At 22.4% G+C, this 24,584-nt stretch overlaps 2 protein-coding genes across 3 annotated transcripts in view; one reads left to right on the top strand and one right to left on the bottom strand.

The window, feature by feature from the left end:
• Positions 1 to 9,591, top strand: part of LOC117181687 (palmitoyltransferase ZDHHC7) — a 20,367-nt gene extending 10,776 nt beyond the window's left edge. For both annotated transcript variants that reach the window (XM_033374613.1, XM_033374612.1), the window contains exons 3-4: positions 1,766 to 1,924; positions 8,748 to 9,591. In XM_033374613.1, coding sequence (XP_033230504.1) covers positions 1,766 to 1,924; positions 8,748 to 9,030 — 442 coding nt within the window. In that variant the 3' untranslated portion in view covers positions 9,031 to 9,591. The remainder of the gene's footprint in view (positions 1 to 1,765; positions 1,925 to 8,747) is intronic.
• A 4,382-nt stretch (positions 9,592 to 13,973) lies between these two features.
• LOC117182068 (eukaryotic translation initiation factor 3 subunit K) overlaps positions 13,974 to 24,584 on the bottom strand; it is a 12,841-nt gene continuing 2,230 nt past the window's right edge. The window contains exons 2-4 of the mRNA XM_033375092.1: positions 22,119 to 22,338; positions 18,684 to 18,903; positions 13,974 to 14,409 (exon numbers count right to left, since the gene is read on the bottom strand). Coding sequence (XP_033230983.1) covers positions 14,243 to 14,409; positions 18,684 to 18,903; positions 22,119 to 22,338 — 607 coding nt within the window. The 3' untranslated portion in view covers positions 13,974 to 14,242. The remainder of the gene's footprint in view (positions 14,410 to 18,683; positions 18,904 to 22,118; positions 22,339 to 24,584) is intronic.

The raw sequence follows: 24,584 nt of genomic DNA, 5'->3' as shown, positions 1-24,584 counted from the left end.
TTGAAAATGTTTATATTTTCAAAAATTTGTTTTTTCTGATAGAAAATTAATCTGCTTGATTAAAAATTCAACTACTTGGAGAGCAATTTATGTTTTTTTATTAATTCGCCCTTTTTGGTAGAAAAACATTTTTTCTCACATTGTTTCTTGTTGACAAATTAATTTTTCCAACTAAAATTTTAAATATTTTGTAGAAAGTTAAACTGATTGATTGAAAATAAACTTTTTTTTATTTAAAATTCTTTTCTGGTAGAAAATTAATCTGTTTTGATTAAAAATTAACTTTTTTGTTTTAAGTTAAAAATTTCGGGTTGAAAATTCTCTTTCAGTAGAAAATTGAACTCCTTGATTAAAAATTCCACTATTTGTTTGAAAATGTTTATATTTTCAAAAATTTGTTTTTTCTGATAGAAAATTAATCTGCTTGATTAAAAATTTAACTAGTTGGATAGCAATTTATGTTTTTTCATTAATTCACCCTTTTTGGTAGAAAAACAATTTTTCTTACATTGTTTTTGTTTAAAAATTAATTTTTCCAACTAAAATTTTAACTATTCTGTTGAAAGTTAAACTGATTGATTGAAAATAAGCTTTTTTTATTTAAAATTCTTTTCTGGTAGAAAATTAATCTGTTTTGATTAAAAATTAACTTTTTTGTTGTAAATTCAAATTTTAGCGTTGAAAATTCTGTTTTGGTTGAAAATTGAACTTCTTGATACAAAATTTCATTATTTGTTTGAAAATGTTTATATTTTCAAAAATTTGTTTTTTTTTCTGATAGAAAATAAGCTGCTTGGTTATAAATTTATGTTTTTTTAATTCGCCCTTTTTGGTAGAAAAACAATTTTTTAAAATTAAAATTTTGTGTTTTTTTAAAATTAATTAATTAAATTAATTAAATTAATTAATTAAATAAAATTTTAAATGTTTTGTTGAAAGTTCAACTGATTGATGGAAAATTAACTTTTTTGATTAAAAACTCTTTTCTTGTAAAAAATTAATCTGTTTTGAATAAAAATTAACTTTTTTGTTGTAAATTCAAATTTTCGGATTGAAAATTCTATTTTGGTAGAAAAATGAATTTCCTGTTTAAAAATTCCACTATTTTTTGACAATGTTTATCTTTTAAAAAATTTGTCTTTTCTGGTAGAAAATTAATCTGCTTAATTGAAAATGGAACTAATTAGTTAGCAATTTATGTATTGTTTTTTCAATTTTCCCTTTTTGGTAGAAAAACAATTTTTTTTTAAGCAAGTTTTGGTTAAAAAATTAATTTTCCAACTAAAATTTCAACTATTTTGTTGAAAATTCAACTAATTAGAAGTAAGTTACCTTTTTTGTAGAAAGTTCATATTCTCGTCTTAAAATTTCATGCATTAGTTGAACGTGTTTGTATTTTCTTGAAAATACGTCTTCTTTGGTACAAAATTAATCTTCTTTTTTGAAAATTTAACTATTTGGTAAAAAATATATATATTTTGTTGAGTATTCGTCTTTTTTGGTAGAAAAATAATCTTTTTTAAAAATTAATTAGACAGAAAAATTTACATTCTTTAAAATGGGCTATATCAGTTATTTAAAATTTAGTCTTAGATTGTTCGCAGGGAAAATAAAAAATTTGTCAGGGAAAGTCAAATTTTGTAGCGGGCCGGATTTAGTTTATAAATTTATTTAATTTCGTTTATTATAATTATTTTGTAGATTGCTTCCAGTATTTGGTTATTCCATACATAATTAAAATTGTAATTTATTTCTTTATTTCAAGGATAAACAACTGCGTTGGAGAAAGAAATCAAAAGTACTTCATACAATTTTTGGTTTACGTCTGCATGTTGGCTGTTTACGCAATCACTCTTGTGATTTTTTCTTGGGTAAACGAATGTCCTCTCTGCAGTAACGACATAGCTGTAAAACAAAGTCGAATGTATGTATACTTTTTTTTTATTTATCGAAAATTAAAAAAATATTTTCAGTGAAAGGATAATTCTCATAAACGAGATGACGCACAGTGGTTCAGAATTGGATTTTTCTGGAAAAATCAGTCTACAAGTCATAATTTTTATTCGATTTAAACAGATTTTATTTTTTGCAAAATTTTATGCAAACAACAACTTATTAATTGTTATTAATTATTTTAAAAAGAAAAAACTTTTTCTGCTTGAAAATTTCAACTTCGAGGATATGTTTATAAAATTTTTTGATAACAGTAACAATTCTTTATTTTTGTAATTTTTTTGTTACTAGATGACTTTTTTGTAATAAATTTCGGAAATTAACACAAAACATTTTTCCCGGGTTAAAATATTTTTTTCTGAAAACAACATTTTTCTACATTTTTTACATAGGATTTTGAAAATACAAAAAATCGACCTAAAATGAATAAATGGGAAATTTATTCTGCTTCAATTAAAAAAAAAGTCTAAATCGAATAAAAATGCGAAAAGAATTTCAACAATTATTTAATTCTAACCAATTTTCTTTAATATTAATACGAAATTTCCCAAAGATCTGGGATTTTTGTAACCATATGAATTTGAAAATTGCAAATTTACCATCAATTACTAAAATAATTGTCAAGACCTCAAAATAGGTGAGACTAAAAAAAAAACAGTTTTTCATAATTCTATGACTTCAAGGTTTGCTACGTCTATTTTCGAAAAAATTCCAGATCAACTTTTTAAAAAATCCAGTCAATTGAATTCTATTTAACGAAATTCTAATGATCGCAAACTAATTTATCAATAATTTCTTATGCAATTATTAATTAATGTAAATATATATGTTTCCAAATTTTTTAAAATGAATTTAATTGCCTGTTTTTAAGGAGAACAGGAATTTTTATTTTCTGAATTCATAAAAGTTATTTTTTCACTAATAAAAGTAATATGAGTATAATATTTCAAGATATTTGTTTTAGAAATTTTGTATTAATATTATTGGAAATTGTTTAAAATTCAGAATTTTTTGAGAAACATTTACATTTGAAAAAAATGGTTTACATCAAATTAATGAATTTTAAACAATTTTCGTTAATATTAGGACAAAATTTCTAAAAAAAAAGTCTTGAATTATTATAATAATATTTTGTTAGTAAAAAAATCAATTTGTATGAATTAAAAATGTTTAAATTCGCCACCGTAAAGGACTAAAATAAGTTTTAAGACTTTAAAATAGATGCGACTAGAAAAATTCTCGTAATTTTTTAAAAATGCAATGACTTTGCCAGGTTTTCTTTTGAAAAAATTCCTTTTGTCCTTAAAATAAAACAGGCAATTCAATTCAATTTCAAAAACATTCTACTGTCCTAAAAAATATGAAATTTCGAAAATTTTAATCTATTCTTATTAATGTTAATGCAAAATTTCTAAAAAGTCTGGAATTATTATTATCATATTATTATAGTAAAAAAATAAATTGTTATGAATTATTCGAAAAGTAAAAATTCGACTTTTGAAAAAGGTCCAGGTCTACTTTAAAAAAAGTCATTTAATTTATATTTTAAAACATTCAACTGATCGCAAAGTAATTTACCAATAATTCGTTATAACATTAATTATTAATGTAAATGTGAATGCTTTTGAACGATTATTAAAATTTAAACAATTCTGATTGAAATTAATATAAAATTTAAAAAATGTTGGAATGATTATAATAATTTTATTGTTATTATAGTAAGAAAAATAAATTCGTATGAATTCGTAAATTAAAAATGAAGGATTTTCAACAATTGTTCAATTCTAAACAATTCTCATTGAGAGTAATGTAAAATTTCTCAAATTTCTGGAATTATCATAATAATTCTATTTTTATTATAGTAAAAAAATCAATTCGTATTAATTCGGAAATCAAAAATTCGCCGTAAGGCTTTGAAGTATATGCGCGATTACAAAAATTGCTAGGACTTTTTTTTAAGTCAGGAAATTTTTTCTACAACTTGCTTGAATTAAAAAAAATATATATATTTAAATTTAATTTAAAACATTAAATTAAAAATTTTTAAAATTACATTTTTTTTTAACCTAAAATTTAATAATTCTATCTTTTTGTTAAAAATTTATATGTTTTCACTGAATTCAACTGTTTTTAAATAAAAATAAAAATATTGTTTGATTGAAATATCAACTAGCACATTTTTGGTAGAAAATTCATATTTTTTGGATGAAAATAAAATTTTTTGTTAAAAATTAATTTTGTGGTTGAGGATTCATAATTTTAATAGAAAATTCATCTTGTTATTTGAAAATTAAAACATTTTGAAAGAAAGATTGTTTTTTATCGAAAATTAACATTTTTTAAAGTGAAAATTAAATTATTCTAATAGGAACTAAATTTAAAATTCATCTATGTGGTCACACATACATTTTTCAATTAAAGATTTAACAATTAAATTTTTAGTTTGATGTTTTTTTTTTTAGTTGAAATTTCGTCTTTTATGTAAGAAAATTATTCTTTTTTGTTAAAAATTCAACTATTTCAGTTAAAGATTCATAATTTTAATAAAAAATTTAGCCATATTTTGGGAAACTTTTTTTTTGATAGAAAATGAATTTTTTGGTTAAAAATTTAATAATTCCATATTTGTTAAAAAGTTTATCTTTTTCAGTTAAAAATTCATGTATTTTATTGAAATATTGTATTTTTGTCATAAAATTAATCTTTTTGGTTCAAAATTAATCTTTTTAAAGAAAAATTCAAATGTCCGAGTTAAGAATTCATCACTTTAGTTGGAAAATCGTTTTTTTTTCTCGAAAAAGAATTTTTTATTCGAAAATTTAATTATACCATATTTGGTTGAAAGTTTTTCTTTTTTAATTGAAAATTCCAATTATTCTATATTTGATTGAAAATTTATCTTCTTTTAGTTGAAAATGCATGCGTTTTCTTGAAAATTTACATTTTTGGTTGAAAATTAATTTTTTAAACTAATCCATTCGAATTGAAAATCCATTCGAGTTGAAAATCCATTCGAGTTGAAAATTCATCTATTTTGTGAAAATTTCTGATTTTTTTGTCGAAAATTGATAATGTAATATATAATATAATAGTATCATTATATAAATATTATTATATAATAGAATTATATTAAATGCAATTTAAACTGCTAAAAGTTCCTAACTTTTCAAGTAAAATAATTGAATTTTCAACAAGATATATGACTTTTTATCTGAATACGTGCATTTTCAACTCAAAAGATTAATTTTCAATACAAAAAAAAAAAACGATTTCTCGACAAAATGTATGAAATTTCAAACGAATAGTTGAATTTTTAACTAAAAAAAATCAATTTTCAACCAAATAGTTTGAATTTTGAATTGCAAAATATTAGTTTTCATCAAAAGATGGAATAGTTAAATTTTCAGTTAAAACAATTTTCCAGCAAGTTTTTTTTAACCTAAGTGATGAATTCTTAACTAATATAATAAATATTCAACTGAAAGAGAGTAATATTAATTTGTTTTAAATTAATTTGTGACAAAAGAGTTTAACTTTCAACCGAAACAATTAAATTTCAGCTAAAATGATGAATTTTTGTTGAAATACTTAAATTTTCAATTTTTTTTTTAATTAAATTTTTTAACTGGAAAATCAAATATACTCTTTTTGGTTAAAAATTGATCCTTTTTAGATAAAAATTCGTCTTTTTATATCTTTGAAAGTTGACGTTTGTTATTAATTTAAGAATAAAGTATTTTGTTAAAAATTCGCCCTCTTTGTTAGGAAATTTATTTATATTTTTTGAAAATTCAATAGTTTTTTTCCATTGTTCTCTCTTAATCTTTCTTAGATGAAATTTAAACTCGTGTTGTAAATACGTCTTTTTTCGTTGAAGACAACTGTTTTTAATTAAAAATTAACATCTGTTTTGGTTGAAATATCAACTAATACATTTTTCGTTCAGAATTCCTGTTTTTTTAAGGAAAATTTAATGACTTGGTGGGAAGTGATAACTCTTTTGTTAAATATTAATTTTTTGTTGAAGATTCATAATTTTAATTGAAAATTCATCTTTCTTGCTGAAAATCGAACTATTTTGTTCAAAAAATTTTTTTCTTTGACTGAAAATGAATTTTATTATAAAAAAATTTAACTATTCCAGTTAAAAATTTAACAATTTTCTTTAAAAAAATTTTGAAATAATTTTTCCGAGTATAATTTTTAACCAAATAATAATAAAAATAAGTGAATAATTTCTACCCAGAATAAATAAAAATTATTTATTTTTAGTTAAAAAAATTAATATTCGAAAAAATGAGTTTTCAACAACATAGATACATTTTTAATTTTTAAATTTGGTTTTTGAATAACTGCTTGAGTGAAATTTCAAGCTTAAAAAGTTTATTTTTAACCAAAATTATAAATTTTCAACCAAAATTCATCATTTTTTAAAAATAAAAATTTAATTAATTGGGTTAACAAAATTAATTTCCACCAACAAAAAACGAATTTTCAACAAAATAGTTTAAAGTTTCAACTGAAAATTTAACCATTCCAGTTGAAACTTTAAACTATTTTGTGGAAAATTCGTTTTTTGTTTGTGGAAATTAATTTTTTTAACTGCAAATTTAGCTATTCTACTTGAAAGTTTCAACTATTTTGTTGAAAATTCTTCTTTTTTTTTTTGGAAATTACTTTTTCTAATAAAACATTTGCATACTAAATTTTTTATTAAAAATTATATATGTTTTAGTTGAAAATTCATGCCGTTGAGAATTCTTTTTTGTTAAAAATTCAACTATACCAGTTAAAGATTCATAATTTTAATTGAAAATTTAATTATTCCATATTTGGTTGAAAATTTATCTTTTTTAGTTGAAAATTTATGTATTTTATAGAAATTTTGTATTTTTGTTATAAAATTAATCTTTTTATTGAAAAATGCAAATGTTCAGTGACAGATTCATCACTTTAGCTGAAAAATCGTTTTTTTTCTTGACGAATAATTTTTTATTCGAAAATTTTAATATTCCATAGTTGATTGAAAATTTTTCTTTTTTAGTTGAAAATGTATGTGTCTTCTTGAAAATTTGCATTTTTTGCTAGAAAATTAATTTTTTTAACTCAAAATTTAACTAATCCATTCGAATTGAAAATGCATTCGAGTTGAAAATTCATCTATTTTGTACAAATTTCTTCTTTTTTTTTTGTCGAAAATTGATTATGTAATATATAATATAAAATGTATTATTATATAAATATTATTATATAATTGTATTATATTAAATACAATTTAAACTGCAACAAGTTCCTTAGTTTTCAAGTAAAACACTTGAATTTTCAACAATTTTTAACTAAATAGTTGCATTTTAAACCCAAAAGATTAATTTTCAATAAAAAAAAAAAAAAACGATTTCTCAAGAAAATATATGAAATTTCAAAACAAATAGTTATATTTTTAACTTAAAAAGAACAATTTTCAATCAAATAGTTTGAATTTTGAATTGAAAATTGTTAGTTTTTATCAAAAGATGGAATAGTTAAATTTTTAGTTAAAAAAATTAATTTTCCAGAAATTTTTTTTTTATCCCAAGTGATAAATTTTTAACTAAAATAATAAATATTCAACTAGAAGAAAGTAATATTAATTGAAACAAAAAAATGAATTTGTGACAAAAGAGATTTTAACTTTCAACCAAAACAATGAAATTTCAGCTAAAATTATGAATATTTAATTGTAATACTTAAATTTTCAATCAAAAAGATTAATTTTCGAATACCAAGATTAGTTTTTAAACAAGAAGATTACGTCCCTACCAAAAAAACACGATTTTTCAAAAAAATACATGACTTTTTAACTAAAAAGACAAGTTTTCAATCAAGTAATAAATATTCAACTGGAACAGATTAAATAAAAAAATGTATTTGTGACAAAGTTGTTTAAGTTGTCAACCAAAACAATTAAATTTCAGCTAAAATGATGAATATTTAATTGGAATACTTAAATTTTCAACTAAGAAAGACAAGTTTTCAACCAAGTTTTTGATTTTTAACTAAAAAGATCAACTTTGAACCAAACTGATGAATTTTTAAATTAAAATGGTGAATCTTCAACTGGTTAAATTAAAAAGAAAATAATAATTTTCAGCATGAGTTGAATTTTCAATTGAGAACGGTTTTTCGGAAAAGATAGAGAAAAAATGCTAAGAAACATTTGAATTTTCAAGCAAAAAGGTAATTCTTCCTATACCATAAAAGAACAAATTTTCAACAAAATACACGAACTTTGAACCAGAAAATTAAATTTTCAACTGCAAACGGTCAATTTAGAAAAAAAAACAGAATAGTTCAATTTTCAGGTAAAAAAATTAATAAAAAAAAAAGAAATTTCAACAAAGTTGTTAAATACAATAATATAAAGCTACTTTTACTGATAAAGTGTCATTACTCTTCCAATGTAGATTGCAAATAGAAAAAAAAATTAATCACACTTTCGAAAAAATTCCCCGACTTAAAAAAATGCCGCAATTTTTTCTTCCAAACTCAACTGTTTCAGTTAAAAATTCATTATTATTATTTTTATTTTAATTAAAATTTCACTAATCCCTTGTTGGTTGAAAATCTATCTTTCCTAGTTGAAAATTTAACTACCTGATTGAAAATTATACACGAAAAAATGTCTTGAGTTACCTGGAAATGTCAGGGCATTTTTTTGTAGACAACCTGGTTAATAAAATCTTCAAATTTGAATTCCCGAAAAAAAACCCTGAACCTGAAGTTTTTTTCTGACAAAAAAAATGGTTAAATTTCAGATTACACTGTGTAATATTGGTGCTGGAAGCAGCATTATTTGGCATGTTCGTCGTAGCAATTTTAGTCGATCAATTCCAAGCGATTCTGGGTGATGAAACTGCAATCGAAAGAATCCAAGGACATCATCATCATCATCATCATCACAAAACAACCCCGCCTCGAACATTCACTCTACTTTCCCAAGTTTGTGGAAAAAGTCATCCAGCTTTGTGGCTCTTGCCTTGCCACAATCCGCCACGATATTCGTATCGACGAGAAACTTTGATAAACCACGATGTCTGAATTTTCGTAGAATTCTCAATTCTACTTCAATTTTTGTAAGCTCTTCGGTGCTGGTTTCCCACTTCTAACAAACTTAAAATTGCGCACTTTGTAAATCGTGGAGATCGAGATTTTTCAAATTTCTCTGTGAGTCGTTAGCTTTTTTATAAAATCAAGAACGTATTTTAGTATAAGTATTTCTAACTTTAGGAAAATCACGTACATCGATGATGATACGAATGCCAGACTGCAATTTCTTGCTTTTGTCTTTTATTATTTTAAATGTAGAATTTCTAGATTCTCCTTTATTTCCCGATTCTTCCATTGCAATGGGAAGAACGATAGTGTAAGACTGTAAATATTGATTACTGGAAGCCTCTCCTCTTGTAATACTCAGATTAATCAAAAATTTTCTGCAATTGATAGTTCGCTTTTTGGATAAGATTTTTTTTTTATTGTTATAGGTGTGAAAGAATAATCAGGTGTCTACTCAAATAATGGGGGACAAATCTCTTGACAAATGAAGGTTTTTTTCGGGTATAATTTTTTATATTGAGGAAACATACAAATTTTTTTTTTCAACAATCGACTCGGAATATTTATTTTTCGCGAGTTTATTATAAATAATGTTTGTTTTTAAGTTTCTAGAGATTCAATTAATATTATTTTTAATTTGAAATACTTTGACAAAATATATATCATTGATTGAATTCGTCCGTAAAGTCTTTGAATTTTAATGAATTTGAAAAATTGAATTGTAAATTAAATAAGAAATTCAATTAAACTTAAACCGCTTCAAATTCATAACTACTAAAGTAAAAATATTGCATTTTCAACTAGATAGATGAATTTGTAACTAAAAAGATTAATTTTATACCAAAAAAAGACGATTTTTTCAAGAAAATCCATAAACTCTCAACCAAATGGTTGAATTTTTAATTAAAATGGTAAATTTCCAATCAAATAGTTAAATTTTTAAGGAAAAAAGATCAGTTTCAGCCAAAAATGGAATAATTAAATTTTCAAATAAAAAATTATTTTTTCACCGGAAAAACAAGTAATTTTGAATAAAAGTGATGAATTTTAAACTAAATTGATGAATATTCAACTGAAAAAAATGAATTTTTAACAAAAAATAATTCCTTTTATTTTTTAGTTCAAAATTCAACTATTTGGTTGAAAATTCATCTTTTTGTTTTAAAGATCTACTTGGTTTAAAGTTAATTTATTTAATTTTTTTTTTTTAATGTATTTTTAGCCAATTAGTTTTATTTTCAACCATAAAGATCAATTTTCAACTAAAATGTTGAATATTCAACTGCAATACTTGATTTTTCAATATAAGGAATTTTAAATGAGAATATTAATTTTAAAACAAGAATTTGTTTACCAAAGAGGACGATTTTTTAAAACAAAATACATGCATTTTCAACCAAAAATGGAGTAATTAAATTTTCAGATAAAAACTTAATTTTCTTTAGAAAAAAAAAACAACAAATAATTCTTAATGAAAGTGATGAATTTTCGACTAAATTGATAAATCTTTAACTGCAAAGAATGAATTTTTAACAAAAAATAATTCTTTTTATTTTTTAGTTCAAATTTCATCTTTTTGTTTTAAAAAGCTACTTGGTTTAAAGTTTATTTATTTAATTTTGATTTTAAAAAATGTATTTTCAACCAAGTATTTTTATTTTCAACCAAAAAGATGAATTTTCAATTAAAATGTTGATTTTTCAATATAAGGATGAATTTAAAAATGAGAATATTAATTTTTAAACAGGAATTTTTTTACCAAAAAGGCCGATTTTTTAACATAATACATGAATTTTCAACGAAATAGTTTAATTTTGAACTAAAAGACAACATTTTAACCAAATAGTTTACTTTTGAACTAAAAAATATAATTTTCAACCAAAAATGGAATAATTAAATTTTCAGATAAAAAATAAATTTTTCATATAAAAAAAATAATTTAAAAAAAAGTGATGTATTTTAAACTAAATTGATGAATCTTCTACAGGAAAAAATAAATTTTTAACAAATGATAATTCTTTTTATTCTTTAGTTCAAAATTCAACTATTTAGTTGAAAATGCATCTTTTTTTTTTAATGAGCTATTTGGTTTGAAGTTAATTTGTTTAATTTTAATTGTTTTAAATATATTTTTAGCCAAGTAGTTTTATTTTTAACCAAAAAGATGAATTTTTAACCAAAAAGATGAATTTTCAACCAAAATGTTGAATATTTAACTGCAATACTTGATTTTTCAATATAAGGATGAATTTTAAAATGAGAATTTTAATTTTTAAAAAGAACTTTTTTATCAAAAAGGACGATTTTTTAACAAAATCCATGAATTTTCTAGGAAACAGTTTAAGTTTGAACTGAAAGATAAATTTGTAACCAAATAGGTGAATTTGTAACTAAAAAAGAACAATTTTCAACAAAAAATGAAATAGTTAAATTTTAAAATACATTTTTTAATAATATGATGGATCTTTATAGTTAAATTTTCAACTAAAAAAGATATAATTTTAAATAAAAAATTTAGTAGGTAAATGTTCTTTTAGAAAAAGTTATTTTCAAAACAAAAAAAAATTTTCAATAAAATAGTTCAACCTTTCAAGTCATAGCTAAATTTTCAGTTAGAAAAATTAATTTCAATCAATACAAAAAAACGGATTTTCTTCAAAATAGTTAAAAGTTTCATCTGGGATAGCTAAATTTTCAGTTAAAACAATTAATTTCCAGAAAAAAAATGAATTTTCAACAAAATAGTTTAAAGGTTCAACTGGAATAGTTAAATTTGCAGTGAAAAAATTTTATTTTGTCAAAGAAAAAATGAATTTTCAACAAAAATAAAAGAAAATAATTTTCATCAAAATAGTTAAAACTTTCAAGTGAAATAGCTAAATTTTCAGTTAAAAAAATTAATTTCAACAATAAAAATGGATTTTCTACAAAATAGTTAAAAGTTTCATCTCGAATAGCTAAATTTTTAGTTAAAAAAATTATTTTCCACCATAAAAAAAGGAATTTTCAACAAAATAGTTTAAAGTTTCAACTGGATTTTCAGTAAAAAAAATTAATTTTGTCAAAGAAAAAATTAATTTTCAACAAAATACCTCATTTTCCAATCAAAGAGATGAATTTTCAAACAAAATAATTAATTTTTAGCAAAAAAGTTTAACTTATAACCTAATTAATTACATTTTTATAAAAAAAAAAGATATGAATTCTGAGCAAAAAATATAGTAGTGATATTTCCATCCAATTTTTTAAAAATATTTTTAAAAACAGTCGATTGGTTTAAAATTCATATTTTTTGTTAAAAATTAACTTTTTGAGCTTAAAATTTAATAAGTGCAGTAGAATATTCCAAAATTTTAGTCAAAAATTAAATTTTGAAATTAAAAATGTACTATTTTGTTGAAAATTAGTTTTTTCGTTTTTTTTAAATTAATTTTTTTTTAACGGAAAATAAATAAATCAATTTTATTTATTCTCGGTAGAAATTATTCACTTATTTTTATTATTATTTGGTTGACAATTATACTCGGAAAAATTGTTTCAAAATTTTTTTTAACAAAATAGTTAAATTTTTAACTGGAATAGTTAAATTTTTTTATAATAAAATTACTTTTTCAGCGAAAGAAAAAACAAATTTTTAACAAAATAGTTAATTTCATTCAGAAAGATGAATTTTTAATTAAAATTATGAATCTTCAACAAAAAATTAATATTTAACAAAAGAAGTTAACACTTCCAATTAAGTCATTAAATTTTCCTTAAAAAAAAAAAAAAAAACAGGAATTCTGAACGAAAAATGTATTAGTTGATATTTAAACTAAAACAGATTTTAATTTTCAATTAAAACCAGTTGTATTTAACCAAAAAAATACGTATTTGCAACATGAGTTTAATTTTCAACTAAGAAAGATTTAACAGTTAAGAGAGAGAAATGGAAAAAAACTATTGAATTTTCAAAAAATAGAAATAAATTTCTTAACAAAGAAGACGAATTTTCAATTAAATACTTTATTTTTCAACAACAAAAAAAACATCAATATTCAACGATATATGGAAAAATTAAATTTTCGCCCAAACTGGTGAATTTTCAATTAAAATTATGAATTTTTAACCAAAAACAGAATATTTAAATTTCCAGTTAAAAAATGTAATTAAAAAAAACAACAATTTTTTAACAAAATTGTGCAATACAATAATATTACTTTTACAAATAAAGCACCTTTGTTATTGAATTTTATGTTGCAATTTAAAAAAATTAAGCGCGATAAAAAAATGTTCTGAATTAAAAAAAAAATCCCTGACATTTCCATTTAGGGTAAACATCCTGATAATTATATATTCTCGAATAAGTTGAGTGTTCTTGTGAAGAGATCAGAATTTTTTTAAAATGTGATTTTCAATTAGCTTCTAATTCTAATAAAGTTCCTGGAGTTATTGAGAGAAAGTTTAGAAAGTTGGAGAAATTCAAGGCAGAGATACTTTACCAACAACTATTTTTTTTTGTTAATTGAAACAAATCATACTTTCCTGTTATAATAGTATTTTTTATTATATATTTAAGAACTTTTATATTCAGTTATTTTTTTAAACAGTGTATTTATTTTAATTTTAGTCTTAGATAAAACGAGACATTTCAAAAGCCTAATTCTACAACTACATTTTTATACGTATGCAATGTGTGCAATCGGATCTTCTCAGAATGAAGTTTTGAACTTTGTTACTGTTGAAAATTAATTTTCGAATAAATAGGAACTCCACAATTTTGTCAAATTACGTAAATATCCAACAAAAATTGGAATTCGGTGTAATATTTAAAGCAGGATTTTTACGTACAAAAATATATCTATTTATTCCTTCTCACGACTTAAGCCAATGATCATATCGCATTACTGTAAACATTTTTCGTATAAATAATATAAAATACTCTGTGATTCCTTAGAAAATCTTATTTATTTAGTTTCGAGACTATCGAAATATAAGTGGAACAAAAAATCTCGTGTTTTTATTTCAATCTCCATCAATTAAAAACCAAAAGCGACGAATTATGCACACGAATTTATTATAGAATAAAATATTTTAGACATTCGTTTTTTTTCAGGTAATCGAAGAATTTATTTGAATAAGTTGTGTGCGAAATTTTGCTCATTTTGTAAAAATAAAAACTGTGACCTCTCGTCGATTTGGAAGTAAAATTTGTAGTTTACAAACAAGCAGCCATGAGACCGGCGACATTTTCGAAGTCGATTTTCTCAGTGATATTTTTGGTTTTGATATTTTCATCCTGATTGGCAATGAAAATAAACTTCTTTCCTCCTCTGTTCTGTTCTTGCCAGCCGTATTTGTTTATCCAGTTGCCGAGCATATTATCTGAAATAATATAATGAAAAATGTTTCTGTAAGTTTTTTTTTGTTGAGATATTTCAGAAAAAGTATTTTTTTTTTCGACTTCAAACTTTGCAATCGAAAAAAACAAAGACTAGCAATGAAAATTAAAAGAGCATCTGCAGGGTGTCCAGCGATTCCTGGGGAAAAATTGCAAGGCTTTTCCGGGTTTTCCAGGTCAAGAAATCAAGTTTTTCTAGGTTTCCTTTGTTTTTGCAACAAATACTCAAATAACGGTAAAAGATGAAAAATTTCAGTTTTTTATTGGCCAACAACTTCTAAATAGAGCAGAATCATAAATAAACAAATTCTTAATTTTTAGCGGACATAAGTCGTCTTTGTGAAATCTGTGTGAATATGTATTCTGAAATTTTTGTAAAATCTTTGAAATCCTTGCAACTTTTTATATATTTGTGAAATTTTTAAATCTTTTGAAATCTGTGGCTTCGTTGAAAAAAAAAATTGAAATATTTGAAATTCTTGAAATATTTGAATTCTTTGAAATCTTTATGAAATTTTTTTAATCTTTGCGAATTATTTGAAATGTTTTGAATCTGAATTATTTAAAAACTTAGTGAAATCTTGAAATGTTGGTGAAATTAAAAAACATTTTAATCTTTGAAATTCTTTAATTTTTTGAAAGATTTGTGAAAAAATTTGAAATGTTTTTGAAATCTTTCTTTAATCTTTGTCTGTAAAAATTTTTTTGTTCTTTTTAAATCATTGAAATACTTCTGAAATTTTTCATTAATCTTCGTTTGTGAAAACGTTTAGAGTTCGTTTGAAATCATTGCCATTTTAAAAAATTTTGTAATCTTTTAAAATCTGTTGTGAATTTGTTTAAATCTTTTGAAGTATTTAAAATTTTTGTGATATCTTGAAATTTCTTTGAAATTTTCTAAAACGTTGGCAAAATCTTTGAAATCCTTGAAATATTTGTGTATTTGTTTGTGAAAACTTTTGTGATCGTTTGAAATCATTGATATTATTTAAATCTTGGAAATCCTTAAATTAATTGAAATATTAGTGACATTTTTTTTAATCTTCTGTGAATTTGTTTCAATCTTTTGAAGAATTAAAAATCTTTATGAAATCTATGAAATATTTGTGAAATTTTTCATTAATCTTCGTTTGTGAAAACGTTTAGATTTCGTTTGAAATCATTGCCATTTAAAAAATTTTTGTAATCTTTTAAAATCTTTTGTGAATTAGTTTAAATCTTTTGAAGTATTTTAAATTTTTGTGATATCTTGAAATTTCTTTGAAATTTTCTAAAACTTTGGCAAAATCTTTGAAATTCTTGAAATATTTGTGTATTTGTTTGTGAAAATTTGTGTGATCGTTTGAAATCATTGATATTTTTTAAATCTTGGAAATCCTTAAATTAATTGAAATATTAGTGACATTTTTTAAAAATCTTTTGTGAATTTGTTTCAATCTTTTGAAAAATTAAAAATCTTTGTGAAATCTTTCTGTAATTTTTTTTGTGTGAAAACTTTTGTGTTCGATTGAAATCGTTTAAATTTTTGAAATCTTGGTGACATTTTTATAATCTTTGTGAAATTTTGAAATTTCTGTGAAATATTTTTAAAATTTTAGTAAAAGCATTGAAAGCCTTAAATTCTTATGTACCTGAAGTTCTGAACGTTCAAATGAAATGAAATTTTCAATATAAATTAACAAACATTTTAGCACTTTTACTGCTTTGCAAAGTCATCAGTAAAAAAATTCGTTCATTTAAACGTTCAGAACTTCAACCACCTTAAATTCTTTGAATAATAGTGACATTTTTTAAAATCTTTATGAAATCTTTGTGAATTATTTGAAATCTTTTGAAGTATTTAAAAAGATTGAGAAATCTTGAAATGTTTGTGAAATCTTTCATTTTTTTAATATTTGTAAAAAATTTGAAATATTTGTGAAATCTTCCTTTAATTTTTGCCTGTGAAAATTTTTGTGATCGCTTGAAATCATTGGAATATTTTTAATCTGTGAATTCCTTCAATTCTTTGAAATATTAGTGAGATTTTTTGAAATCTTTATGAAATCTTTTTTTAATCTTCGATTGTGAAAACTTTTGTTTTCTTTTGAAATTATTCAAATTTGTGAAATTTTTGTAATCTTTTAAAACGTTTGCAAAATCTGTGAAATTCCTGAAATATTTGTGAAATCCTTCTGTAACATTTGTTTGTGAAATCTTTTGTGTTCGTTTGAAATCATATAAGATTGTGAAATCTTGATGACATTTTTGAAATCTTTGTGAAATCTTGAAATTTCTGTGAAATCTTTTAAAATTTTCGTGAAAGCTTTGAAATCTTTAAATTCTTTGAAATATTTGTGAAATTTGTTTAAACCTTTATGAAATCTATGAAATATTTGTGAAAACTTTCTTTAATCTTCGTTTGTGAAAACGTTTGGAGCTCGTTTGAAATAATTGAAATTTTTGCCATCTTTTAAAATCTTTTGTAAAATATTGAAATTTCGTTGAAATCTTTTTAAATTTTTGCAACATCTTTGAAATTATTGAAATCTTTTAAATATTTATGCAAGCTTTCTTTGATATTTGTTTGTAAAAACTTCTGTGATCGTTTGAAATCATTAACATTTTTTTAATCTTTGAAATCCTTAAATTCTTGGCAATATTAGTTAAATTTTTTTAAATCTTTATGAAATCTTTGTAAAATCTTTTTTTAATCTTCGATTGTGAAAACTTTTATGTTCGTTTGAAATCATTTACATTTTTAAGAAATTTTTGTAATCTTTTAACATCTTTTATGAATTCGTTTAAATCTTTTGAAGTATTTAAAATTTTTGTGAAATCTTGAAATTTCTTTGAAATCTTTTAAAACGTTTGCAAAATCTTCGAAATTTTTTTAATCTTTGCGAAATCTTGAAATTTCTGTGAAATCTTTTGAAAAATTTAAATTTTCGTGAAATCTTTGAAATCCTTGAATTCTTTTTTTAATCTTTGATTGTGAAAACTTTCGTGTTCGTTTGAAATTATTGAAATTTTTGGAATCTTCTCACATTTCTTGAAACATTTTGAAATTGTTTAAAAACTTTGAAGAAATGTTCTTTTAAAATCTTTGATATCTTAAAAAAAAATTTTAATTCTTAATACTTTTTGAAATCCTTATGAATTCTTTGAAATATTTGTCAATTCGTTTCTGCGTTTTTTGTGCTGATTTGAAATCACTGGAAATTTTGTGAAATATTTTGAAATTTTCTAAAAAAAATGTAAAATCGTTTAAAAACTTTTAAATTTCTTGTGTTACGGCGTACTGTACGCTTTTTGGAGTTTTTGAAATTCTTGAAATCTTTTGAAACCCTTATGGATTCTTCGAAATAATTGTGAAATATTTTTTTTTTTCGTTTGAAATCCTTGAAATATTGGAAACATTTATGGAATCTTTTAAAATATTCTAACAATTTTGAAATAATTAAAATATTTTAAATCTTCTCAGAAAATTTTAAATCTTTGATTTTTAAATAATTATGAAATTTTTACGAAATCTTTAAAATAATGGTGAAACCTTTTTTACTTATTTGAAACCATTAAAATATTAGAAATCTTGGTGAAATCGTTTGAAATCTTTCAAAATTTTGGAAGAGTTTTTGAAATCCTTGAAATCTTTCTGAAATTTTTGAAAAATCTTTCTTTAATTTTTGTTTGTGAAATCATTTGTATTCGATAAAAATCATTAAAATCTTTTAAAATCTCAAATTTATTGAAAGTGTTTGAAATTTTTGAAATCTTCTGAAAACCTTATGAATTTTTAAAAAATATTTATGAAATGTTTCTGAAATCTTTTGTATTCATTTAAAAACAATAAAATATTTGAAATCTTCTAAAACCTTTTGAAATCGTTTTAAATCTTTGAAACCTGGTGCACCCCTTTTAAAATATCAAAAATCCTTTAATTCTTTGAAATCTTATCCGCATGCTCGTTTCAAATCCTTGAATTCTTTCTAAGTCTTTGACACCCTGTTAAACAAAAGGTCATTGCTCTACAAAAAGTGGAATTTTTAGCCCAAAGAGACAAATTTTTAACAAAACAGTTTAATTTGCAATAAAAAAGAATGTATTTTAAAAAATAATTGTTCAAGTTTAAACCAAATATATACAAATTTACAACCGAAACGATAATCCTCAGGAGAGAGTTTTTGCAAATTTGCTAAAATTGCGTGAATGAGTGATGTACGATCCCTAATGAAAATTGCAAAAGGGTGGCCAGTTTTTTAAAATACATGATATCTACCGTCAATGTCGCCCAAAAGCTGTGAGAGAAGAGGCTTGTCTATCGTCTGGAATGTGATTCCCACAACGTGGCATACAAATTTTCGAATTGAGTCCTGGAAGCCGACGATATTGTCGTATAAATTAGACATGGATCGCACGCGTTCCCAGAAATGTTGAAAGTCACACTGCTCCAGGATATCTCCCAGATACATGATGTGGTTTACAGGTTCTTCTGACATCTAAAAATACAAAAAATTCATTGACATAACAAATTTATTTTATTTTAGAATTACAGATTTTGCAGCCCAAAATGATTTTTTTTAAAAGAGAGAAATATGGCAATTTTTCGAAAATAGGAGAATAAATTCGTGAAAGTAACATTAATGTAAACACTATATTAAATTAAATATGAAACGCTTTAAATTCCTAATAAACCCTAATAAGCCTTTTGAACTCGAAAATATGAATTTAAAAAAAAAAGTTAATTTACAGCCAAGAAAGATTAAAAAAGATGAATTCTTAATGTACCTGAAATTCTGAACGTTCAAATGAACGAAATATTTTTCGACATTTGTATTGTACTCACAGATATTGTTCCAACTACAATTTAAATTATGCATTTGAATGCCTTTTTCAAATATAAATTAACAAATATTTTAACACTTTTCCGGGTTTGCAAAATCATTAGTAAAAAATTTAGTTTATTTGAACTAATAAAGATGACTTTTCTACAAAGACGAATTTTCAATCCGAAAAAGATGACTTTTTTCAAAAAAGATGAATTTTCAATTCAAAAAGATTAATTTTTTCAAAAAAGATGAATTTCCAATTTAAAAAGATGACTTTTTTCAAAAAAGATGAATTTTTAATCCAAAAAGGATGAATTCTTAATGAAAAATATAATAATACATAATTTAATCAAAAAAAGATTTAAATGTTAAATAAAAAAAAACAGTTAAATTTGAACTACAAGCAAAAATGAACGAAATTTGCAACAAAATTTATAAATTTTCTAAAAAGAGAGCTTATTTTCAAATAATAAAGATGACTTTTCTACAAAAAGACGAATTTTCAATCCGAAAAAGATGACTTTTTTCAAAAAAGATGAATTTTTAATTCAAAAAGATTAATTTTTTCACAAAAGATGAATTTTCAATTCAAAAAGATTACTTTCTTCAAAAAAGATGAATTTGAAATCCAAAAATGATGAATTCTTCATGAAAAATATAATAATACATAATATAATCGAAAAAGATTTAAATTAAAAAAAAAACAGTTAAATTAGATTTTCCACGAAAAAGAACGAATGTTTAACCAATTAGCAAAAAAAGTGCATCTGCGACCAAGAAATATGATATTTAAACAAAATAAAAGCTAAATTTTAAATCCAAAAGAGATTTCTTTAAAAAAAGATGAATTATTAACAAAAAATATAATAATACACAATTTAATCAAAAAAAGATTTAAATTTTAAATAAAAAACAGTTAAATTGGAATTACAACCAAAAATAAACGAAATTTACAACAAAATATATGAATTTTTTAAAAAGAGAATTCATTTTCAACTAATTAAAATGACTTTTTTTACAAAATGACGAATTTTCAATCCGAAAAACATGACTTTTCAAAAAAGATGAGTTTAAATTCAAAAAGATTACTTTTTTCAAAAAAGATGAATTTGTAATGCAAAAAGGATGAATTATTAATGAAAAATATAATAACACATAATTTAATAAAAAAAAAATGATTTAAATTTGAAATAAAAAATGGTTGAATAGGAATTGCAATTATAAGTGAACGAAGTTTGCAACAAAATGCATGCATTTTCTAAAAAAAAGTTCATTTTCAACTAATAAAGATGATTTTTCAATTCGAAAAAATGACTTTTTTTTAAAAAAAGATGAATTCTTATAAAAAAATATAATAATACATCATTTAATAAAAAAAAGATTTAAATTTGAAATAAAAAATGATTGAATTTGAATTTCAACTATAAGAGAACGAAATTTGCAACAACATGCATGACTTTTCTACAAAAAGGCGAATTTTCAATCCGAAAAGATGATTTTTTTCAAAAAAGATGAATTTTCTATTCAAAAAGATTACCTTTTTTGAAAAAGATGTAATTTTTAATCTAAAAAGGATGAATTCTTAATCAACAATATAATTAAATTATTAATTAATTAAATTAGTTAAATTAGAATTACCACAAAAAAAGAACAAATTTTTAACGAAATACATGAATTTTCAAAAAAAAAGTTCGTCTGCAACCAAAAAGATGACATTTATAAAAGTTATAAATTTATTATTATTTATAAAAGTTTATCTCAATCCAAGAAAAATGACTTTTCTACAAAAAAAAGGGGATGACTTTTCAATCCAAAGAAGATGAACTCGTACCGAAAAATATAATAATTCATATTTTATCAAAAAAAATATTTAAATTTTAAATGAAAAACAAGTGACTTGGAGTTTCAACCAAAAAAGAACGAATTTTCAACAAAGTACATAAATTTTCTGCAAAAAAATCATCTTCAACCAAGGAAGGTGAACTTTCTATCGAAAAAGGATAAATTCTTTACAAAAAAATTATTCATATTTGAATCAAAAAAGGTTTAAGAAATAAAAAATAGTTGAAATGGACGTTCAACCAAAAAAAAAAGAAGAGTTTTCTACAAAAAAAAGTTAATCTTCAACCAAAAAAGCACGAATTTTCAGAAAAATACATAGATTTTTTAAACAAGTTGAATTTTCAATCTAAAAAGACGAATTTTCAACAAAATACATAAATTGTCGACCAAATAGTTGGAATTCTCAACTACAAACGATCAATTTTCAAATAAAAATATCAAATTTCGGCCAAGAAGGCAGTTTAATCTTCAATTTCAAAATAATAATTTAAATACAAAAAACGAATTTTCAACAAAATAGTTACATTTTTAAATGACAAAATGAATCTTTAATCAAATCAAAAATAATTTATTGACAACGTAGTTAAACTTTCAATCAACTAGTTGAATTTTTATAAAAAAAAAAGATGAAATCTCAACGAAAAATGTAAGTTAAAACCATACAAAAAATTATAAACAAATATCTAAATTTAAAGATTATTGACTTATGTTCAGAATTTCAAACATTAAAATACATAGAGGATACTTTCGCCGAAAAAATAAGGCATGATTTATTAAAACTCGTCTATTAAAAAAAAAAGTGATAAGAAGCGATAGAAATAAAATATTAAATTCCAAAAACTATTTTTTAAATAACTATTTTTCGTAAGTTTAATTTTTTTTTATTAAAAATTGTCTTTTTTCTTTCATAAGACATGATTGATAATATTATTTCAATTCTTAAAATCATAGAAAACTTGATTGTATTTCATTAATTTTTAACTTTATGATAAAAAAATTGGAGGTGAAGTTTGCAATTAATTATTGTTCTTAACTATACGTACAATTTTTTCACTCAAGAGGCATTTGCAGAGAACAAAGTCTGTGTGTGGCAAGTTGGTTAAAGCTTTGAGAAGAATCTGACTCGTGATATCCACATTATATCGTTGTGGATTGAGCTGGTAAAGTTTCAAAACTGCGAGATTTGCTTCGAGGTCATAGGCATTTTCTCTTGCCTGAATTTCGACGTATTTTTCTAAAGTTGTCAAATTCTCAGGATTGTATCTAAAGAATAATAGATTATTTAAATTTTCGGTTCTGCTTGTGTGATAAAACGTATTTTACCATTTAAATAAATCTTAAAAAAAGACTTCAATACAAAATTTACAAATAGGGTGACCAGATGGCTCACCCGTAATAAAATTTAACGTAAGGCACTTAAAAAAAAAGGTTTTATAAAATACCAATTTCAAAATTCCCCAAATTTTCCTGACCAATTTTTTATTTTCCCTGACCAAGGGTGGCCGTTTTAATCGTTGAAATAAATTCCCGGTTTGCGAACATTTTTCACGGTCAATGAAATTAAAAAAATGGAACACTAAAGCTACAAAATTTTCCACTTGAGGTAATAAAAACTGAGCTTTAAATGAAAGGACTTAAAGTGGAACTGTTAAATTTTGAACTTTTAAAATTGAAATTGAGAAGTTTTAAATTAAAAAATGTTGTATTCAAATGCTCAATAATTTACGAGTATACAATTGAAGAAAATAACATTTTTCAATATAAAAAAATATAAATCCACGTTATCATTTTCAATGCTCTGAATTAAAAAATCAATCAATGAACTTTAAAATTTTTTAAATTATATGATTTTAAGGAATGTTAAGCTAAAAACATCAAATATTGAAAAATTGCAAAAATTGTAACTAAACACTTCTTAAATTAGAAATTCAATTATTTTCTTTTTAAATAGTTTAAACATCCTTGGAAAGCTTCATGATTTTATTTTAAAATCTTGAGAAATCTAGAAGTTGTTTCAAATTGGTTTTAAATTTAAAATTATTTTGGAAATTTTTTCAGAACTTCTAAATATCTGTCAAAATTAATTGAATTTTTTCTACAATTTTCAGAAAATCCTGAAAATTTTAGAAAATTTCTTTACAATTTGGATGTATAAATAACAATTGAACATTTATTAATTGTAGGCGAAATTTGAGAAATTTTAAGAGAGATGTAAACGTTTTGAAAAGATTCAAACTTGATGTAAAACTTGAAATGATAGACTAACATAAAACAAAATGTAGATTTTTGCAGATTTTAAACAAAACAATTAGATTCTTTTCAAGAATTGTGAAAGGCTTCAAAAGAATAAAAAAAATTTATTAAGATTCTTAGGAAAATTAAGGAAAAAACTTTTAATTTTAACAAATTATTTTAAAAGAATATTTAACAAGTTTTTAAAAGATTTAAACAAAATGTTTAAAAAAGATTCTAGAAGATTTTAAGAAAATGTATGTGGTTAAAGTTCTGAACGTTCAAATGAACGAATTTTTGTACTGATGACTTTGCAAAGCAGTAAAAGTGCTAAAATGTTTGTTAATTTATATAGGAAATTATTTATTATTGAAAAAGAATTATAATTCATCATTTAAATTGCAATTGGAACAATATTTATGGGTAAAATAAAAATATCGAAAAATATTTCGTTCACTTGAACGTTCAGAACTTCAGGTACATAGAAATTTTTCTAAAATTTGCATGATAATTTTTTATCTTTTTAAAACTCTTAAATATCTCTTAAAATTAATCAAATTTTTCCTACAAATGTTCATTTGTAAATTATACATCAAAATTTTAAAATTTCACTCACAAATGTTTTTTATTCAAAATGTTTAACACCAAAGGCTTTTATTTTTTATTTGTTCAAGTCTTTAAGAAAGCATTTAAAAATTCTTTAAATAAAAATTTTGAATGGAAAATGTTTAATGTAAAAAAATTTCGAATTACGCATTGTAAGCTAAATAATAGCCTAATTGAAAAAAATTAAAATTCCACTAATTATTTAAAAATTGTTAAAATCGAACGTGGACAAATTTTTCTTCTAGAAATTTGTAAAATTCCCGTTAAAAAAAATTCATTATCATTTCCCGGTCTCAAAAAATGCCCGGCTTCCCGGTCCAGCGGTCACCCTGACTGGCCGCTAACAATTTTTCATTTAGGTTACATTTCTAACAGAATAAATGGCTTTTCAATTAAAATGAAGAATCTTAAAAAAAAGGAATTTTCAACCAAGAAGATGAATTTGCTACTAAAAAAGACGAATTTTAAAAAAAGACATGAATTTTAAACTAAAAAAAAAAAAAAAAAATTCATCCAAAAATAAAAATTAAATTTTCAGTTAGAAAAATACATTTTCATACAGTCTGTCAAGTTAAAGCGTGGGTGGCTTTACTCGCAGTCGGTAAGGTGTATCGACATGAGTTTGGTGTCAAAATATTAAGAAGAGCTCCCTCTTTTATGCTTTTTGATTT

The sequence above is a fragment of the Belonocnema kinseyi genome, chromosome 10 (assembly GCF_010883055.1).
Source record: "Belonocnema kinseyi isolate 2016_QV_RU_SX_M_011 chromosome 10, B_treatae_v1, whole genome shotgun sequence".
Lineage (NCBI taxonomy): Eukaryota > Metazoa > Arthropoda > Insecta > Hymenoptera > Cynipidae > Belonocnema > Belonocnema kinseyi.
This window is presented reverse-complemented; position numbering and strand designations above follow the sequence as displayed.